General features: G+C 47.3%; 1 protein-coding gene across 1 annotated transcript in view; it reads left to right on the forward strand.

Annotated features, from left to right (window-relative positions):
• ZWILCH (zwilch kinetochore protein) overlaps positions 1 to 20,800 on the forward strand; it is a 39,018-nt gene that overhangs the window by 3,536 nt on the left and 14,682 nt on the right. Inside the window, exons 3-12 of the mRNA XM_040969567.1 lie at positions 1,827 to 1,922; positions 3,650 to 3,768; positions 11,844 to 12,043; positions 13,001 to 13,071; positions 14,030 to 14,185; positions 15,250 to 15,321; positions 16,331 to 16,424; positions 17,865 to 17,914; positions 18,539 to 18,638; positions 19,645 to 19,724. Coding sequence (XP_040825501.1) covers positions 1,827 to 1,922; positions 3,650 to 3,768; positions 11,844 to 12,043; positions 13,001 to 13,071; positions 14,030 to 14,185; positions 15,250 to 15,321; positions 16,331 to 16,424; positions 17,865 to 17,914; positions 18,539 to 18,638; positions 19,645 to 19,724 — 1,038 coding nt within the window. The remainder of the gene's footprint in view (positions 1 to 1,826; positions 1,923 to 3,649; positions 3,769 to 11,843; positions 12,044 to 13,000; positions 13,072 to 14,029; positions 14,186 to 15,249; positions 15,322 to 16,330; positions 16,425 to 17,864; positions 17,915 to 18,538; positions 18,639 to 19,644; positions 19,725 to 20,800) is intronic.

A 20,800-nucleotide genomic window follows, 5' to 3' on the forward strand; every position in this document is an offset into this window, starting at 1 on the left:
CCGGGATAGAACCGGCGCCCATATGGGATCCCGGGCGTGCCAGGCGAGGACCTTAACCACTGCGCCACTGCGCCGGGCCCAGTTCTTTTTTTTTTTTTTAAAGATTTATTTTATTCTCATTACAAGGTCAGATATACAGAGAGAAGGAGAGACAGAGAGGAAGATCTTCTGTCCAATAAATCACTCCCCAAGTGAGTGCAACGGCCGGAGCTGTCCTAATCCAAAGCCAGGAGCCAGGAACCTCCTCCATGTCTCCCACGTGGGTGCAGGATCCCAAAGCATTGGGCCATCTTTGACTGCTTTCCCAGGCCACAGGCAGGGAGCTGGATGGGAAGTGGAGCTGCCGGGATTAGAACCGGCACCCATATGGCATCCCAGGCGTTCAAGGCAAGGACTTTAGCTGCTAGGCCATGGTGCCGGGCCGAGCTTGGTCAGTTCTGCCTCGGCCCTGTATCTCTCATGAACCCATGGGTGCTGCAGCCCAGCCTAGTCTTTATGCATTATTTTTGCTTGTTATGGGTCAGTTTCGTAGAGGTGCTGACTCAGGGTGCCACAAATGAGGCAGCTTACTGGAGCAGAAGCTTTTTCTCTCCCAGTATTGGAGATTCTAAGACTGTAATCCAAGTGTGGGCAGGGCCGTGCCTCTCCTGGAGGCTGTAGAGGGCTCCTGCCACCCACCATGCTTTTTCTTGGCTTTGGGTGATTCCCAGCAAGCCTTGGTGTTACCTAGCTTGTAGACACATCTGCTTAACTCCCTCCCTAGCACACAGCTTTCTCTCTATGTGTTTAGGTGTCTATAATCTTTCTATCCTGACGTACAGCAGTCATTGGATTTAGGACCTGTCCTGTTGCAGATAGAATCTTCTCTTAACTTGATCGCATCTGCAGAGGCTGCTTCCAGAGAAGAGCGCATTTCAGAGGAGCCAGAGGTCAAGACATCTTTGTAGGTGGCACGCATCAGTCCTCAAATCTCAGATGATGAAAATAACCTAGAGTGCTTGGCCCTCCCACCTCAAGAGTCAGACTGGGAGATGAAGTGTTCCAGGAAGGAGGGGGATTTGTCATCAGAGATGACTGAGCCTCATCAGTGAGCAGATACACAGGCCCTGAAAACTCGGGGTGCAGATAGAGGCGACGGAAGGTAAACGTGTGTGTAGGTAGGGCGTGTTTGCAAGACATGTGACTGTCGGGCTTCATCTTAGCAGAATTGAAGATCCAAGTGTTGAACTCTGTGGATTTCACTCTGTGATGCTGGAGCTATGGGCCTAGACAGCCAGAGTATCACTGTATAAAGCCACTGAGCAAGATTGTTTCTGGATATCCAAAAAGATGCGTTTCTGTTTGAATAGATTTGTTCATGTGCCTGTAAAAAGATCTGGTAGAGACAGACCAACCAAAACCAGTGGTCAGTGAGCTGAGTTGTAGAATTATAGTGATGTAAAAACAAAACAGCAACAACAAAAGAAACTTCTTTTAGCTATGTCTTCAAGCTTTCTACAACAAACATGTATTGCAATTGGAATGAAAAAGTACATAGGTCTTAGCAGGCGATTAAGTTCTAAAGTCAGCACAATGCTTAGTGAGGTGCTGATGGGATGGGCTGACCAGGAGATACCGTGAGTCGGTAGGGTCTTTGTAAGGCCAGGTGCGCTACGGGAATGCCTCGAAGCAGGGAGCTGCATTTTCTGAACCTGCAGAGGAACTTGTAACACGGTCTCATTCAGCTTCTCTCTTCCAGTCCATTTGCATAGAACTGCTCTTAGGTTTGAAAGTATGTATGAAAAATATATGTGAGAGTAACATGGCTCGTCATCTGTTTTGAGCAGGCTGACGTTCAAGTACAGTTGATCAGCAAAGGGCAGCCAAACCCCTTGGGAAATATCCTGAAGGAAAATGACGTTATATTCATTGTGGAACAAGTGGTAAGTCGTGCTTAGGCTTTAAGATGATCTATTTATTTATTTGGAAGGTAGAGGTATAGAAGCAGAGATCATTTGTCCACTGGTCATTCCCCAAATGACCACAATGACCGAGGCTGGGCAGGGCTGACACACAAGGAGCCAGAAGCTTCAACAAGGTTTCCCACATGCATGGCAGGAGCTAATGTACTTGGGCCACCTGCCACTGCTTTTACAGATGCATTAGTAGGGAACTGGCTCAGAAGTGGAACAACCAGAGCTCAGACCCATGTGAAATGCTGGTGTTGTGGGTGGCCACTTAATTTGTTATATCACAATGCTGGTCCCAGTTGTTTGATTTTAGGTTATAATATTTTATTCCTTAAAAATACCCTCTAACCATCCTTTTCTTGGGGTTGTGGTACCGTCCAATAAATGCCTAGTAAGGACAGTACTGCTAACACCTACACCTGCGCCTATACACCTGCACACCTGCACACCTGCACCTACACACCTGCACCTACACCTATACCTACACACCTGCACCAGCTGCAGCTATTGCCTTAGTGGTGAAAAAAAAAAAATACTCTTAAACATATGTTGTTTCAGCAGCACTAGTGAATTCTTTCAAGAGTAATAAGTATGGTCTAATAGAAATGTAATGTGAGGCACAAACGTAATTTGAAATTTTCTGATGGTCTCATTAAGAAAAGAAAAGATATGAAGTGATCATTAAGCTGACTCTCTTCTTTTGCTTGTGGTTCTATGAATTTCTGCACAAATATCAGTTCTTGTGATCACCAGGATCCAGAATAGCTCCATCTCCCAAGAAAACGGGTGCACAGCATCCCTGTGTGATGACAGCCTCCGCCAGCCCCGGCCCGGCCCCCTCTGAGCCCTTCTCTCACTGTGATGCGTGGACTCCACAGCATGGATGACTTCTTCACCTCATGTAGCACCCTTAGGATTCACCCAGTTTCTCAGCACGCAGTAGTTTATTTCTCTTCATGCTGAGTAGTACTCCTCGGTGTGGGCATAACATCATTAACACAACAGAGATGTTAGAAACCGTGCATACCAAATAGTAATGTGCAGGAAATGTCCATGCCTGTTCTTGGTGGGACTGGCGGAGCTGATAGTTCTACAAGGAGGGTGGTGCGTCCATGGTCACAGCTGAGCAGGAGGGTCTTCCAGTTTGGAGAATGGAAATGCCCACATCTCAGCACCTCCCACAGGTTTCTTCTGGCATTTTGCTTTTAGCTAGTCATTTTGGCCACATTAGAATGCTTCTCTCTCTTCTTCTAAGGTTTTATTTATTTGTATTGGAAAGTCAGATATACAGAGAGGAGACAGAAAGAGACAAAAATCTTCCATCTGCTGAATCACTCCCTAAATAGCCACAACAGTCGGAGCTGAGCCAATCCAAAGCCAGGAGCCAGGAGCTTCTTCCAGGTCTTCCAGGCGGGTACAGTGTCCCAAGGCTTTGGGCCGTCCTCGTTTGCTTTCTCAGGCCACAAGCAAAGAGCTGGATGGGAAGCGGGGCAACTGGGACACAAACTGGCACCCATATGGATCCCAGCGCATTCAGGATGAGGACTTTAGCCACTAGGCTACTGCACCAATCATTTGTGCTTAAGAGTAGAGAAACAGTAGCTTGTGTCCTTTGTACTTATTTCCTAGCATAGTGAGGAGTTGGCTGTTGTTTGAAGTAATCTTTTATTTGGCTGAATAATAAGCAAATGTTTTTAAAGCCCTTAGAAAAGAAAGAGACGAGTCATGTGGAAGAATCACAGCCTGAAGAAACTGCCATTTTGGATTTCTCTACTGGTGAAAATGTGGGGCCCCTTGCTTTGCCAGTCAGGAGAGCCAGGTAAATTCTTTCTCAGTATGGGGGAAGGGGAGGAAGGTCCTGGTACACACTGGGGAACAGCACCCAGCTTCAGCTTTCCAAGGATGGCTCTTCTGGAAAGCCGTGCAGAACCCAGCCGCGACCAGGGCGGCTGCAGGCACCGTCCCTTCCCCAGCCCTCTCTGCCCACTCATCGTTGCTGTACCATAGTTTCCCTTGTGTCTGATCTGGGGCCCCTTCAGTCACTTTTCCTCCTGACTACTCGAGTAATGTTGGTAAAATTAAAACCAGGCTGTATCACTTCCCTGCTTAAAATCTTAGTGTGTCTTCACTGCCTTCATGACAGAGTTCCCTGTTTCTCCCCAGTGGTCCTCCTCCCCCAGGGATGGGAACTGAACCCAGTGCTCACTAGAAATAGGCAGAAGTAGTGTGCTTTTTTTTTGTTAAGGTTTATGTATTTTTATTGCAAAGTCATAAATAAAAATAGTTTTATTGCCCATATGGGATCCTGGTGCGTTCAAGGTAAGGACTTTAGCTGCTAGGCCACTGCACCGGGCTCTTTTAAAAAATTATTTTATTTTGACAGTCTTTACATTGCTGATTAGGGCACAAAGGATCAAGGGATACAGGACAGTGGGTAAGACCATTGTTTCAACAGAATTATTATTTCTTTTCTGTATCTGGGGTAAGGGGGGAGATAAAGGGAGAAGCCCCACCCACCCTCCCACCATCCCAAGTCCCTGGCTGGGGCATGCTCCAAGGGTCCTGCTCAGGTGGTTTTGATAGTTGAAACACTTTTGAATTTCTACCAGTCTTGCCATTCTAAGCACGATGAAATCACTGCAGAATCCACTGGTTGACATAGTCCACTTTAAAGTCTGTCCAGATTTTCACTGCCAACACATGGCTGGGGTAGTTGATTGATTCGCTCTGTCCTCTGTTCTCTGTTGTGGTACCAGTGTCCTTTGCAGCCTTCAGTGGACTGCCATATCCTCCATGTGCACCTGGATATGCTGTCCACTGCTCTGTCTGAGCCACTAAGGAGGCTCAGTTTTGACACCTGCACTCCATGGTCAGACCATGGAACCTGTACTTTTTCATGGTTGGGGTTCTGAGATCAGCAGTTCATTTGGAGGGATCCCCAAAGAAACTTCATCTGAGGTGATCCCAGATCCGATTTTTTTGTGTACATGCCAATATAGGGTCTGGCACAATCTGTTGCCTCAGTCAGCTTATGCATATGCTTGTGGCCACACTGCTGGGTCATCAGTGCTTCCAGTCCTGTCTTCTGCACAAACCAATGGGTGTAGACTCCAGCCTGATTCTGCCCAGCACACACTTGGCCCTCAGCAAACCAGTGGGAGCTGTAGCCTAATTGGATCGACCTGCAATAACCTCCACCAGGCTCATCCCCAGCCCTGGTTCCTGTGCCCACCAGCATGCACAGCAGACCTGTCCAGTCTGTGCCACATCCCACTCAGCTCTCATACGTGTCGATAGGCATTGAAGCCTAGTTCAACCCAACCAGCCCCACTATCCAGCCCACTCACATGCTGGTAGGTGCCTTTCTGTCTAGCCACTGCTGCCCCAGTCCTGGTTTTCATGTTCTCCAGTGGGAGTGATAATCCCAGAGGGAGATGCCCGCTATTTCCCTCCTGGACCCATTCCCACTCCTGGATCATGCACTCTCCAGATGGTTCTGTAGTTTAACTTGACAGAATTAGCCCCCAGTGCCAGCCTGTGCCAGCTGATGCTGCAGCAAAGCCCAACTAACCCTCACCCACTCTGATTTATGCTTGTACCAGTGGGAGCTGTCGGCCCAGCCTGGCTTTTCCCTGATCCAGCTCACATGAGGCCCACAGGTGTTGCAGCCATGCCTGGTCTGGTCGTCTGCCATCCCAACTCCTGCTCTCCAGTGGGAGTGGTGGTCTAGCAAGGAAACCCTCCACATTTCCCCCACTGGTTCTGTTCCCTCCCCCCCTGGATTTTACGTTCGCTAGTTGGGTGCTGTGGCCCAGTGTGGTATGGCCTCCCTCACCTTGATTTTTACCAATGATTGCTTTAGCTTGGCCCAGCTCAGCGCACCCCCAATGCCAGCTGACGCTGCTGGGGTTACATCCTAGCTCATCCCAGCAGGCACCCAATCCCAGACTTACTGTGTAGTGGTATATGTTGCAATCAAACCTGGCCTGACCCATACTCTGTTCTGATGTTGGGATTCGCCAGTGGGTGATGTGAACTTGTTAAGCCTGGTTCGCCCCTGACCTATGCCAAATGTATGCTGATGGGTACCTTTTCTTGGCATAGTCTGGGCTTCTCCCTATTGTGGTTCTTGTGCTCACCTGCAGGAACTTTGTCTTGACAGGGGAGTTGCCCAAGCTCCTCCATCAGAACCTCTCCCTATGCCAGATCTCACACATACCGGTGGGTTCATGGGCCATCCCTATTTAGTCCACCTCCTGTCCTGGCAGTAACAGTGGCCTTTCCTGACTGGCCTTCAACCCCTTCTGGTTCTTACTGTTGGATGTTCCAGCCCAGCCAAAGCCCATCCATACCCAGACACAGCTCACACATGGCTCAGTAGGGGCAGAGACCTAGCCTAGTCCATCCTATATCTACCCTGGTCCTCCAGAGCACCAGATGGTGCTGGAGTCTAGTCCGACTTGGTGTGCCCAGTCCCAGTCCACACTTGTGCTAAGGGACACTGTAGCCATAACCAGACCAGAACACAGCCCCTACTCTGGCCCTAGCACTCACCAGTGGGAACCCCAACTCAGCCAGGGTATCCTCTTAGTTCCCCAACCAGGCCTGTTCTCAGCCATAGATCATGCACATTTCAGTGGTTGCTCTGATCCAGCCTGGCATACCCTTCATCTGTCTTGGCCTTTGCCTTAGATACTGTAGCCTGGCATCCCTGGCTCACGCAAACCAGCAAGAGCCATGCAAGAGCCTAGCTCAGCATGACCGGAGCTCCATCCTGATCTGTTCCTGCTGCTGAGCTAAGGGTTGCTCAGCCCCGCCCAGTCCACCCTCTTCCACAACCAACCCACACATTAGCCAGCCATTGGAGCTACTTTGCCCAGCTTGCCCGACTCCCAGGTCCGGATTGTGTGATCGTCAGTGAGAGTTACGGCCCATTAGGGGAGTTTCCCAAGCTCCCTCACTTGACCCACTCCCAGACCCAGATCTCATACATGCTAATGGGTGTTAGGCCCATACCTGGCATAGTCTACCGCTCTGTCCTGGCCTTGTAATTAGCTGGTGAACATTGCAGCCCGGTCCACCCAACACCCAGTTTTAGAATGTACATTCGGGTACTGCTGCCCTGACCTTCCCAGATGGTTGTTGGTTCCTTTACCCGTGAGTGATGGCAGGTTCCATGAATCGCCACCCCCAACTCTTAAGCTAACCAGCAGGACTTACAGGGATGGGCCCATTTATCCCCTGCAGAATATACTCCCAGACCTGGTTCTTGAGTGCTGGTTGATGTCATGACCCTTCCTGATGTGACCCCGTCCCCTGTTCGGACACTCAGTCAGGTACTGGGATCTAGCCCTGCCAGACAGGCCTCAGCCATAGCTTTCGTGTGGGCTGGCGTGTGGCAATGAGTGATGTTGTGCTTTAACAGCCCATCTCAGGACTCCCATGTGAGCTAGTGAATCAGTCTGACCCAAACAGATCTTACAGACTCTCCCCTCCAAACCACGAGGTCTCAGTCCCCACACTTGCCAACAGTTTCAGTGACCCCAAAGCTGGGAGTCACACTGAATTCATTCCTCACCTTGGCCTTATCCATGGATGTCTTTAGGCAGCAATTACATACCAATAACCCCTAGAGCTCGCCGCCGGATGGCCAGTAGGCGGAGCCTCGCACCGCATGGCACGCTGGCCTCCCAAAAGCTCAAGATTCACTCACCGTGAGTCCATGGTCAGAGGCCCAAGCATTGGGTCCAACCTGGCTCAGGTAGCCTTCGCAGCCACCACGATGCTTAGGGCTCCTTTTTCCCAAACCCTGCGGTCAAACACCCACCCCCTAGGTTCCTCCTGCCACAAGGTGGTGGCAGCAGGGCCAGGAGTAGTATGCTCTTTTTTTTTTTTTAAAGATTTATTTTTATAATGTTTTATTGGAAAGGTGGATATACAGAGAGGAGAGACAGAGAGGAAGATCTTCCGTCCGATGATTCACTCCCCAAGTGAGCACAACGGCCGATGCTATGCCAATCCGAAGCCAGGAGCCTCTTCCGGGTCTCCCACGCGGGTGCAGGGTCCCAAAGCTCTGGGCTGTCCTCGACTGCTTTCCCGGGCCACAGGCAGGGTGCTGGAAGGGAAGTGGGGCTGCCGGGATAGAACCGGTGCCCATATGGGATCCCGGGTGTGCAAGGCAAGGACCTCAGCCACTTGCGCCACCGCGCCGGGCCCAGGAATAGTATGCTCTTTAAGGTTTAGTTTAGGGCTAGCACCATGGCGTAGCATGTAAAGCTGCCACCTATGATGCCAGCATCCCGTGTGCTGCCGTTTCAGTACCCCAGCTGCTCTACATTTGATCCAGTTCCCTGCTGGTGCATATGGGAAGGCAACAGAATATGACCCAAATACTTGGGCCCCCTCACCCATGGTCCAGGTCCTGGTTTTAGCTCGATCCAGCCCCAGCCATTGGAACCATTTGAATAGTGAATCAGCAGATTGAAAATTTTCTCTCCCCTATCCATTCTCTTCTCGCACCATCTCTCTGTCTCCCCTTCTCTTTTCTCCTCGCTCTCCATTCCTCTAACTGTGCCCTTCAAATAAAGAAAGAGAAATCTTATTACAGAGAGAGAAGGAGAGATAGATCTGTTGGTTCATCCCCTAAATGGCTACAGCGGCTGGGCTGGGCTGGGCCAAGCTGAAACCAGGAGCCAGGAGCTTCTTCCACATCTCTCATATAAGTGTCAGGTCCCAAGCACTTGAGCTATCTTCTTCTGCTTTTGCAGTTGCATTAACAGGGAGCTGGGTTAGAAATGGAGCAGCCAGGACTTGAACTGGTACCGTATGGGATGCTGGCATTGCAGGTGGCAGCTAAAACTGCTGTTCCATGACATTGACCTATGTTTCTGTTTTTGTTTTTTAGGATTTATTTATTTGAAGGGTAGAGTAACAGATTTACTTGTCAAATGCCAATTGTAGTTGGTACTGAGCCAGGCTGAAGCTAAGTCTATCTGCCTTCTCATGGGGGTTAGCGGAAGTTGGATATTGGACGCAGAGCAGCTGGCACTGTCGGGCACTTCGACAGGATCTACAGGCTTCACAGGCAGGGACTTAGCCTCCAGTACCATACTGCCCAGCCCAGTGGAGGAGTAGTTTCTTTTTTTTTTTTTTTAAAGATTTATTTTATTTTTATTGGAAAGGCAGATATACAGAGAGGAGGAGAGACAGAGAGGAAGATCTTCCATCTGATGATTCACTCCCCAAGTGACTACAATGGTCGATGCTATGCCGATCCGAAGCCAGGAGCCTCTTCCGGGTCTCCCACGCGGGTGCAGGGTCCCAAGGCTTTGGGCCATCCTCGACTGCTTTCCCAGGCCACGGGCAGGGAGCTGGATGGGAAGCGGGGCCACCTGGATTAGAACCCATAGGGGATCCCAGGCGTGCAAGGCGAGGACCTTAACCACTGCGCCACTGCGCCGGGCCCAAGGAGGGGTAGTTTCTGTTGATAGATGAAGGAGGGGAGCCCTTGGCATGTATGAATGTCCTGTAGTGCCTGGAGCTGTCTTGCCAGTGAGGAATCACTGCACCCGGCATGCCAGCGGGGTGACTCCTAGAAATCCTGGTGCCTTGCTTCCGGCCTCCCCATTGTGGGGCCTCGTGCGGAACCAAGAGGCCCTGCCGTCGGAGTCCTGGCGTTCTGCAGCTAACACGAGAAGAAAATTACTGTGCTGGCGGTTTTGCCCTCTGGTGCTTCAGAAAGTTTCTGGCTGTAGCTGAATCTTTTCCTTCATAGTTCCTTGATTTTAGTCCGCTTTGTCCTGTTCCTCCTCTGCCCGCGACTTGCTGTGTGCTGTGCTGTCTCCCACCATGCTCACATGCGCGAGGCACGTGCTTGCCTCTGCTTGGCACTCCGTTTCTTCCTGTCTCTTAGACTTCCTCCTGGGATTACTGTACTTCCTCTTGGAAATAAAATCCCTTCGAAATTCCATCCTCAAACATCTGTTGCTAATAAATTCAGTTTTCATCTCCCTGAGAAATACAAGTTCAAACTGCATTTTTCAGTAACTTTTAATTTTGACACACAAGTACTTTCAGATTTACAGAAAGTTACGAGAATAACAAACCTCTGTGTAGTGTAGCTCAGATTCATCAGTTGTTTGCATTTTGTTGCAGGTGCAAGTCATTTTCTTTGTGTATTTATAGACACATAAAGCAATTTAGAGTCATGTCTGTCTAAACATGCTTTATATACTTATAATGTGTGTAACAAAAACACATTGATCTTAAATATTTTTCTTTTAATTTACTGAATTTGTTTGAAAGGGAATGAAGGAGCTAGACCTCTGCCACCCACCAGCTCACTGCTCGAATGCGCACAGTAGGCAGAGCTGGGACAGGCCACATCTAGAGGCCAGGACCTTGGGCCTGGTCCCCTATGTGGGTGGCAGAGACCCAGCCACTTGCCTCCCTAGGTGTGCGTTAGCAGGAGGCTGGGGCTGAGAGTGGAGCCCAAGGTTGGACCAAGACGTTGTGCGGGATATAGGCCTTCCACCTGGCATCCTAACCCCCACACCATATTCTTATTCCCAGCTTATGTTTTCTTTTTCTTTAATTTTTTATATTTATTTGAAAGGCTGAGAGAAGCCAACAGAGATCTTGCCGTTTGCTGCTTCACTCCCCAGGTGCCTGCCATTCTCTGGGTCTGGACCGAGTCAGAGCCAGCAGCCACGAGTTTCGTGGGGGTGCCCTTCCCGAGTGGCAGGGACCCAGGTACGGAGGCTGTCGCTCACTGCGTTCCCAGATGCATATTGGCAGGAAGCTGGAGTCTGACTCAGAAGCAGGAGTCCAGCCCAGGCACTGTGGTGGGGATGTGGGTGCCCCAGCGGCTTCCTAACAGCTGCACCAAATGCTTCAGATTGATCTTTTAATTCCCTTTCCCATGAACTTTGAGATTCCCTTGTGTAAGATGTGAATCACATGTGTTCTTACATATGTACAATACATCCAAGTATTGTGTGTGTGAATATAGAGCATACACATACCTGTTTTAAATTGACAGATTATTAGAGACATTATGTTCTTTCCAGCAGTAAATGCTTCACTGTGTATTTCCTGATATCAGGTACATTGTCTCACACAGCTGTAGAACAAGGATAAAAATCTAGAAGCACAGCGTTTGTGCCTGTGGCTGACTGTCCCAGGGAGCAGTGGCGCTTCTTGCCGTGCTGACAGCTGTCTCCTTACTAGGCCCCTGCCCTGCTCCTCCCAGTCCCTGGCTCCAGGGCTGCTCACGTCTCACCTTTAGCATATGCACATGGATTTTCCTGGTGAGCCCTTCTGCTGGTCTTCCTCAGAGTGAAGTTTATCTTGATTTGCATTTCACCACTTGCTTTTCTGTGTGAAATCTCTCAGGATATCTTTTTAAAAGAAGAATTCTTGCTTGGTCAGCAGGTCCCCTGTAATTTGTTCTATTCCCTTGCATTTTCTTTCTTTTTTTTTAGGATTTATTTATTTTTAGTGGACAGTCAGATATATAGAGAGGAGGCGAGACAGAGAAGAAGATCTTCCTCCATTGATTCACTCCCCATGTGGCCACAACAGCCGGAGCTGCGCCAATCTGAAGTCACGAGCCTGCAGCCTCTTCCTTGTCTCCCACATGCGTGCAGGGTCCCAAGGCCTTGGGTCATTCTCCTCCACTGATTTCCCAGGCCACAGGCAGGGAGCTGGATGGGAAGTGGGTCTGCCAGGACATGAGCTGGCACCCATATGGGATCCTGATGCGTGCAAGGCAAGGACTTTAGCCGCTAGGCTGCTGTGCTGGACCCTATGTTTTCTTTTCTTTCTTTCTTTCTTTCTTTTTTTTTCTTATGTATTTATTTATGTATTTATTTATTTTCCCCTTGCATTTTCAAGGCAGTTAATCGGGTTGTACACCATGGCTCACAACCCTAACATGACCCATTTGAAGATTGATCGGCCAGTTACTGCCCTCCCTCCTCTTTGGGCAAGATGTGACAGTTCAGATCCTGAAGGTACCTGTTGGCTAGGAGCTGAGCTTGTCAGCACAAATGACAGCATCACAGGAGTCGTCCTGTATGTGGTCACTTGTAAAGGTGGGTACTCTCTCTAATGTGTAGTTAACTGACAAGTGCTGTGAGGAAGTGGAAGCAATGGTTTTGACTTTGCTTTTGAATATGAGTGTACTCTGGTGTGTGCCTTTCATCCATCAGGAAGCCTCCCAGGAAACAGAAATAGCTCTTTAAAAATCTGAACAGGAGTGTTAGGGCTTCATTTGATTTTGTGTGTGTAGTTTTTGTTGGAGGATAAAAACACTGCATAGAATTATAATATCATTGTTTATTATATTTATTTGAAGGGCAGAGAGAGAGATTTCTCATCCGCTGCTTCACTCCCCAAATGCCCACTGGAGCCAGGCCATGGCCCGGAAGTAGAAATACAATTTTAGTTTCCCAACTACGTGAGCCCCTGCCTACTGCTTCTTAAGTGTGCATTAGCAGGAAGCTGGCATCAGGTGGAGCTGGGAATTGAATCCTGGCATGTTACTCAGCCCAGCATCTGTAAATTCTTTTTTAAAGATTAATGTATCTTACTTGAAAGATTCACAAAGAGACTGGGAGAGACAGGACTTCAGTCTGCTGGTTCACTCCCCAAACGGGGCTGGGCAGAGCTGGGCTGCTCGAAGCTGGGAGCCAGGAGCTTCTCCCAGGTCTCCCACATGGGTTTTGGGGCCTAAGTACTTGAGCCATCCTCCATTGCCTTCCCAGCCATTAGCAGGGAGCTGGATCAGAAGTAGAGCAGCTGGGGTCCAAACTGGTACCTATATGGGGGTGCCAATGCCACAAAGAACTAGCCTACTCTGCTACCACACAAATATCCATGACAATGTAATTCTAATATCACAGTAGGTATTTAATTCTATTTTGTTGGTGGTATTTATCTTTGTTCTACTTTCATTCTTTTATAAACATTCATCTATGATTAACTTCAGTTATTAATGTTATGGTACCCTCAAAATTTAATAATTATTTTCTTTTAAAAATGCCCTATAGCTGAAAAAGGTTATCTGGCAAATCTTGAACACCTAAAAAATTTACACAAGAAAAGGCATCACGTTTCTGCTGTGAGTATTTCTCTTCTACTCATTCTATTTTCTTCAAGCTCTTGCCTTCCTGCGTTTGCAGGTTGAATGTCTTCTCATCCCTGGTATGACCACATACTTTTCTGTAGGACCAAATTGTTGCGTTGATTTTCATATCAGCGGTGACTGAAAATAGTCATCTTTCAATGTCCGTGGGAATTTTTCTAGTACCCTATCCTGAATACCAGAATTTAATGAGGCTCAGTCACTTTGAGAAAATACTGAAATATTTGCATATAGCCTGTATGGATTAATTGTGTCTAGGTTACTTATAATACACAAGGTATGTAGATAGTTGTTAGCACTATTATTTAAGGATAATGACATGAGAAAAACTCTGTACTTGTTGAGTACAGAAAGAGTTTTGAGTCCACAGATGCAGAACCCAGAAACATAGAACTGACTATTCATGCTTTCCTGCTTGAACTAAACTTTGTGACTTGAAAGATTTGTTTCACTTTTCCATTGGAATGAAAGGATGGAATATGGTACCTTTTCTTCTTTTGCAGTAGGAATCAAAGTAATATTTTCTTGTGTTTAATTTTTTAATTTGTTCTAAAGGCAAGAAAAGAGAAAGAGAGAAAGAAAGAGATGGAGAGAGATTGAGATCAGGATCTTCCATCTGCTATTTATTCTCCAAATACCTGCAATAGCCAGGGCTGGCCAGACCAGAGCAAGCAGCCTGGGCCGCCACCAGGTCTCCCGTGCAGGTGGCAGGCATTTAGTTACCTGAGCCATCACTGCTGCTTCCCAGTGTGCACTGGCAAGAAGCTGGGTGGGAAGTGAAGCCAGGATTCGAATCCATATACTCAGGCCTGGGATGTGAGTGTACCACATAGCAGGTTACACACTCTGCCAAACATCTGGCCCTCAAAGAATCTGGTGAGCATTTGGCTATGTGAAAGCTTTGCTGATGGTCTGCTGGGTGCGTTCTTTCCAGGTCACGGCCAAGGGCTTTGCCCAGTATGAGCTCTTCAAGTCCACTGCCCTGGATGAAACCATCGGCACATCACATACTACGATCATATTGGATATCTCTTGGAGTCCTGTGGATGAGATTCTTCAAAGCCCTCCGCTCTCTTCAGCTGCGACTCTGGTAGGAGGGGCCCTTCCCCTCACAGCTGGCCCTGAGGGCCCCCAGGGTGCATGTGCTTGCCTGTGGTTGCTGCTGTGGGCTTCTTGGCCTGGGAGTTGCCTTGAGGCTGAACAACTCTGAAGGGCTAGCCTGGTCCCTCAAGTCTCACCACACTGATCAGTGGAGGTTTGCCTGGCGAGCTGAATGAACTATCAGTTGTCCATAGCCCTGTGCTTCTGGGACCTAAGAATTTTCTAGGAATTAATAATGTGACATCATTAAATTGTCTCTGCTGTTTGTAATAATGTAAACAGTAGTCTCTACCAAGAAGCACTCATTTTAAACACAAAAAGGGAAAAATATAAAATTACATGTACAGTAGGAACACAACCATTTCATGGAAATCTGGATCAGTAAACACTAACTCCATCAAAATGATAGGACCATGGAAAATTACACTGTGGGTGTCATTGTTTCCTTTAATAGGAATGTACATGTGAGGGTACTTCTGAAAGTTTGTGGGGAAATGGAATGAAAAGACAACTTTGTTTTGGCGCAGAGAACTGCTGGCCGTGCATTGGTTCTTGCTGGGCTCCCCGTGGTCTCTGAAGACTTGGGCACGTTCACATCTGCTTTTTTTTTTTTTTTTAAAGGTCTTCAGTTTCTAAAGCCATGACCCCTGATGAGGACATCACATTGTTGGTTTAAAATAGGGTTCTGATCATATTTCTTGGGGTCCTTACTTCTGGTGTGTGCTGATGTCCAGTCGTTGGTGACTCTTGAGAGAATCTTGATTTCCATTTCTCCTCCGTGCCCCCCTCAAGTTTCAGGGGCAAGAATGGCCATTGCTTCAGACGGCTGCCGCTGGTTGAGCTGGAGTATAAGTTCCATGGTGGCCCAAGTTTAGGTTGCCCCACTAGGATGGCAGGACCCACAGGATCCCTGGGTGGGAGGTTCAGAATGAGGTGTTGGCTTTGATTTCTCCAGGAGCTTAATGGTTGGGAGCTTTCGCTGTGTGGATGCTATGAGATGCAAAGGTCTATGGGACTACTAGCCAAACTGACAGACTTTGCAAACTTTTTTAGAATATCAAAGTGGAGTTGGGAGAACCCAGAAGTCGTGTGAATCATCTCCACGGAGAGCTCAGGTTCCTCCTCGTGAGTATCCTTCCACAGTTCCTGACGTGCTCCAACCTCAGCACTTTGTGACAGTATTTGCTGATAGCGTTTTTTAACTTTACATTCTTCAAAAGGTGTTCCAAATGTTATGTGGCTATTAGATAATCATGATGGTTTGGGAAGTTTACTTTCACCTAATGTGGTTTGTTTGTTTATTTAAAAAATAAATATATAAAATAAATAAAAATAAATAAGCAAGCAGCCCACAAGGGCCAGCATTGTGACACAGCAGTGACATAGCAAGCTAAATCTCCCCTGAAACTCCATTTCTCATCCAGCTCCCTGCTAATGAGGTGGGAAAGCAGTGGAAGATAGTGGAATTACTTGGGCCCCGGCACCCATGTGGGAGACCTGTGAGAAACTCCTGGCAACTACTCATCTGCTTTCTGTGGTACTTTGTCCCTGGTTCCTAGACATAATGCAGTCGGCCAGCCGTCTCAGTTATCTCTACTAGCTGTGGGGAGTGATGCCATCAGCACTTTGGTTCAGATGTCTTTACACCTTGGCTGAAGCTGCTCTGAGTCGCAACATTTTTTTTTTTAACGTTTATTTATTTATTATTGCAAAGTCAGATATACAGAGAGAAGAAGAGACAGAGAGAAAGATCTTCCATCTGATGATTCACCCCCCAAGTGACCTCAACGGCCAGTACTGCACCGATCAGGAGCCAGGAGCTCTTCCAGGTCTTCACGTAGTTGCAGGGTCCCAAGGCTTTGGGCCGTTCTCAACTGCTTTCCCAGACCACAAGCAGGGAGCTGGATGGGAAGCAGGGCCACTGGGATTAGAACCGGTGCCCATATGAGATCCCGGCATGTTCTAGGCAAGGACTTTAGCCACTAGGCCACCATACTGGGCCCACTGAGTCTCAACTTTTTAAGGAACTGCTAAGCTATGCTCCCACGTCAGGCCTGGTTAAAACGATATTCTTAAGCAGCTTACATTGTGTTTTCTGCTAACAGACTCCCGGGCTTTGTGCAATCTTCCGTAGGTTTTGGCTGATGGCATGAGGACTGGTGTCACCGAGTGGCTTGAGCCTCTGGAAGCAAAAGCTGCTGTGGAACTTGTGCAGGAATTTCTGAACGGTATTTGTTTCTATCATTCATTCTTGGTTATTGTCTGTGTTTTGTTTTGTCTTTTAATTGTGCTTTGTCAGATTAAAAGAGAAACAGAGAAAGATTCTCTACCCTCTGTTTCAGCTTGCATGTGGCCACAATGGCTTGAGCTAAGCCGATGCAAAGTTAGGAGCCAGGAGCTCCTCCGGGTTTCCCATGCGGGTGCACGGTCCCAAGGCTTTGGGCCATCCGCTTGTTCCCAGGCACAAGCAGGAAGCTGGATGAGAAGTGAACCAACCAGAATACAAACCAGCCTGTATGTATCCCAGAGCATGAAAGGCAAGAATGTTAACCACTAGGTGCTGGGCCCTGTCTTGTTTGCTCTTAATGGAGAGTTTATACCTGCTGTGCTTTAATTCATGTTTAGGTCTAATCTTTTTTTTTAATTAGAACATGTAGAGAGAGCGTTAATGTGGTTAAAGGGGGGCAGCTTTTGTTGTGAAGTACAAATGTTGGTGATCTCAGTCATCTTTAAAAATTAATAAGATTTGGGTCATGCCTGATGGTCTGGTGGCTAAATCCTCACCTTATATCCCCATAATCTCATATGGGTGCTGGTTCATGTTCCAGGTGCTTCACTTCCCTTCCCTTGTAGCCTGGGTAAGCAGTAGTGGATGGCCCAAGACCCTGGAACCTTGCACCCGTGTAGGAGACTCAGAAGAAGCTCCTGGCTTCAGCTCAGCTCAGCTCTGACCATTGTGGCCACTTAGGCATTAAACCAGTGGACAGAGGATCTTTCTCTCTGTATCTTTCCCTCTGTATATCTGCCTTTCCAATAAAAACAAATAAAACTTAGGCCCAGTGCAGTAGCTTTGCAGCTAAAGTCTTGCCTTGCACGTGCCAGGACCCCATATGGGCACCAGTTCTAATCCCGGCAGCACCACTTCCCATGCAGCTCCCTGTTGTTGGCTTGGGAAAGCAGTCAAGGGTGGCCCAAAGCCTTGGGATCCTGCACCCGCGTGGGAGACCCAGAAGAGGCTCCTAGTTTCCAGCTTCATATCAGCTCAGCTCCAGCTGTTGTGGTCACTTGGGGAGTGAATCAATGGAGGATGATCTTCCTCTCTGTCTCTCCTCTATATCTGACTTTATAATAAAAATTTTTAAATTGAAAAAAAAATACAAGCTTTTTAAAAGTCAGTAAGATTTAATTTTTAATTTATGTGACATAAACATATTTGACACTGGAGGAAAATAAAATGTGCCTGGCGTTGTGTACCAGGAACTGCAACATCCCTTCAGTTCCTGCTCTCACCCTTACATGATGTTTACCCCAAATTCCTCTCACTGGAGCATTTAGGAATTACCTGGAACCCCCAGTTACATTTTCCAGTTGCCACTTGAAAAGGAGATGAGAATGAAAATAATTTTCAGAGCAGAAAAGTCGAGAGTTAACCAACTTCTGCTTTCTAGATTTGAAGCAGCTGGATGGATTTGCTGATTCTATGAAAAAGGACACAGAGGTGAGTGAAGCTTGCCAATGAGAAGTGTTCCCTGAAATCCCTTCCGATGGGGTTGTGTGTTAGGTTTCATGTTATACCATCCCAACTGGAGCTCATAGAGTCAGGCTCTTATATTCAGGGCTGTGTTTGGGGTATAGCTTTTTTTTGTTTTGTTTTGCGTTGTTTTTGTCTTCAATCTCAGCACTGGTGCTTGTTTTCTTTAAGAACTGGTAAGTATCTTTAGGAGAATTAATTGTAAATAATAATTTGGTTGTTCATTTGTAGAGATATAGAAATGAATATGTTAATACACTCTCAGATGGATTGTTATCATACTGTAATATTGATATTACTAAGTTAAACCGGTATATTCTTATTTGATAGAGGAAGAAATAAAGAAATAGGTAGTTTCAGAAAGATTTCCACATGATAGCAATGTTGAGTGTTTGCTTTTAGGAATTACAGTTTTGAAACAATTTTGTGGTTCGGTGTTATCCTGTATTGACTGAGCCTTTCCTCCTCCATGACTGAAGTTGTAGCAAATGCCTGCGGGTCCTGCTCTGTGTTCCTGAATCCGCAGTTTCCCTCCCCTCTGCACGCCGCCAGTCCCATACCATGACACCTGAGTGTTTGCGTCTCTTCCAGGGTGTGAAGCCCGACGCTGCCGCCGTGGACAGGTCTGTGCTCATCGCAGTGCGTGGAGACCTCGACTTCGCCGAGCAGCTCTGGTGCAAGATGAGCAGCAGTAGGTATCGAGCGTGCTCGGCTCTCCCCAGCTCCTCCTCCCATCATCATGAAGTGCTAGAGCCTGGCACGGCCACTGTATGGAAGTCGGTTCCCACTGTATCCGGTCCTGGGCACATTTTGTCCAAGAATTGTCCTGAGGAAGGCAATTCATACATCCTGCTTTTTAAAGTTGGGACTTAGCTGTTTTTTTTTGTTGTTGTTGTTTTTTGCTATACTGATATTAATCAAAACATACACCTTAGTATAAAGTCTGTGTTTCCTTTGTATTTTTCTGACTATGTTATTTTTTGTCAATCTGAACTTGACTTCTTTCTTTAGCAATGTATTAAATCAGGATGGTCACTTATTATGGTAATGAGGCTGCCTGTGCCCACATTCCACATGAGAGTCCCAGGTCCACTTCTTCCAGATTCCCGTTGGTCAGGTTGAGTGTCCAGCCTCTGACTTTGGCCTGCTCTAGCACCAAAGTCAGACTTCACATATATTTGAGTGAACCAGTAAATGGCAGATTTTTGTCTCTGCTTTGAAAACAAATAAAACAGAATTTGTATGTTTGAAAGTCAGAACTGGAGAGGGAGGTGGCTTGCATCTTGTGGTTCATTCCCCAGGTGGCTGCAGTAGACGGGTTGGGTCAGGCGAGAGCTAGGAGCCTTGTCTGGGTCTCCCATGTGGGTGGCAAGGAACCAATTACTTGGGCCATTCTCCACTGGTTTTCCCAGGCCATTAGCAGGGACCTGGGCCAAAAGTAGAGCAGCTGGGACACAAACTAAGGCCCATATGGGGTGCTCGCATCACAGGCCATGGCTTCACCCACTATGCCCCAAAACTGGCTCCTAACAAATAAAATAATTTTTTAAATATAGTAAATATTTTTTTAAAACCCTCTTTAAATTATTTCCTTTTCATCTGTAAAGTGCAGTGCATTAATCAATTTTGTTTGTGTAACTTTAAGATGGATGATGTATTTGGCGTGAAAGTCATGTTAGACTGGCTTGTTTTTCAAGGTGTGGTCTCTTATCAAGACCTGGTGAAGTGTTTCACGTTGGTCATCCAGAGTCTGCAGCGTGGCGATGTCCAGCCCTGGGTAGGTTATGTGTGACCCAGCGCATCACAGTGGTTCAGGACATGCAGGTGGGCACAGGAGCATGCTGCCAGGGCTTGCCTTCTGGCCGCATACGTGCATGGGTTCCTTTCCCGCTGTGAGTCCTAGGATCGGCAGAAAAGCCAGAGTAGGAACAGTAGCTGCCTCACGGCGTGACCGCAGGAGTAACTAATGTTGTTCATGTTCTCCTGTGCTCGACTCCAGGTTGTGTGCTTGGGCACTTAGCCTGCTCGGGTTGTTACCTGCTGCCATGTGGGAGCTTTCTCCTATGCTGCTCATGAGGATACAGGTTGGGTCAGTCTCCCTAAAAAGCAGTTTTTATGCCATCTAGAAATCCCCGCAATTTATTGTGCCTTTGGAACCAGAATTTTTTGATTAGGATCTACCCTAAGCTCATTCACAGGAGTATGTGTCAAGGTGTCATGCGTCAGAATTAACACAGCTGCATTTAGGGTAGCAAAAGATGTGTGAGTGGCCTTCCTTTCTCTTTTTGAAGGAATGGCTGTGTAAGTATTGCTAGAGCCACGTAATGACACAGGTAATATAAGCTAAAAATGCTAACAAATAATGTTGAGAAATTTGCATAATGTAAAAGAATTAAGTTACACACAACTGTATAAACAATGCAAATTTCTGGAAAGAAAAATTTGGAAGCAAGTACAATAAATTCTTAATAGTAATTACCTTAGTGGAAGTGTTCCAAGGGACTTTTTCCATTGGCATTATGTATTTCTGTACTTCATGATTTTGCACAATTTGTGCTTTTTTTCTTTTTTAGATTTATTCATTTGAAAAACAAAGTTAAAGAGGGAGGAAGATACTCCATCCACTGCTTGACTCCTGAAATGACCACAGTGACCGAGCCTGGGCTGGGCCAAAGCTGGGAACCAGGAGCTCCAGGTCTCCCACATGTGTGCAGGGGCCTGGGCACTAGCCCTATCTTCCACTGCTTGTCCAGGCACATAAGCAGGAGCTGGTCAGAAACAGAGCAGCCAGCACATCAGCCTGCATTCAGATGCTGGCATCATAGGCAGCATCTTAACTCACTACGCCACGGT

Source organism: Ochotona curzoniae, unplaced genomic scaffold (genome assembly GCF_017591425.1).
Source record: "Ochotona curzoniae isolate NIBS_2020 unplaced genomic scaffold, NIBS_Ocur_1.0 scaffold_4701, whole genome shotgun sequence".
Lineage (NCBI taxonomy): Eukaryota > Metazoa > Chordata > Mammalia > Lagomorpha > Ochotonidae > Ochotona > Ochotona curzoniae.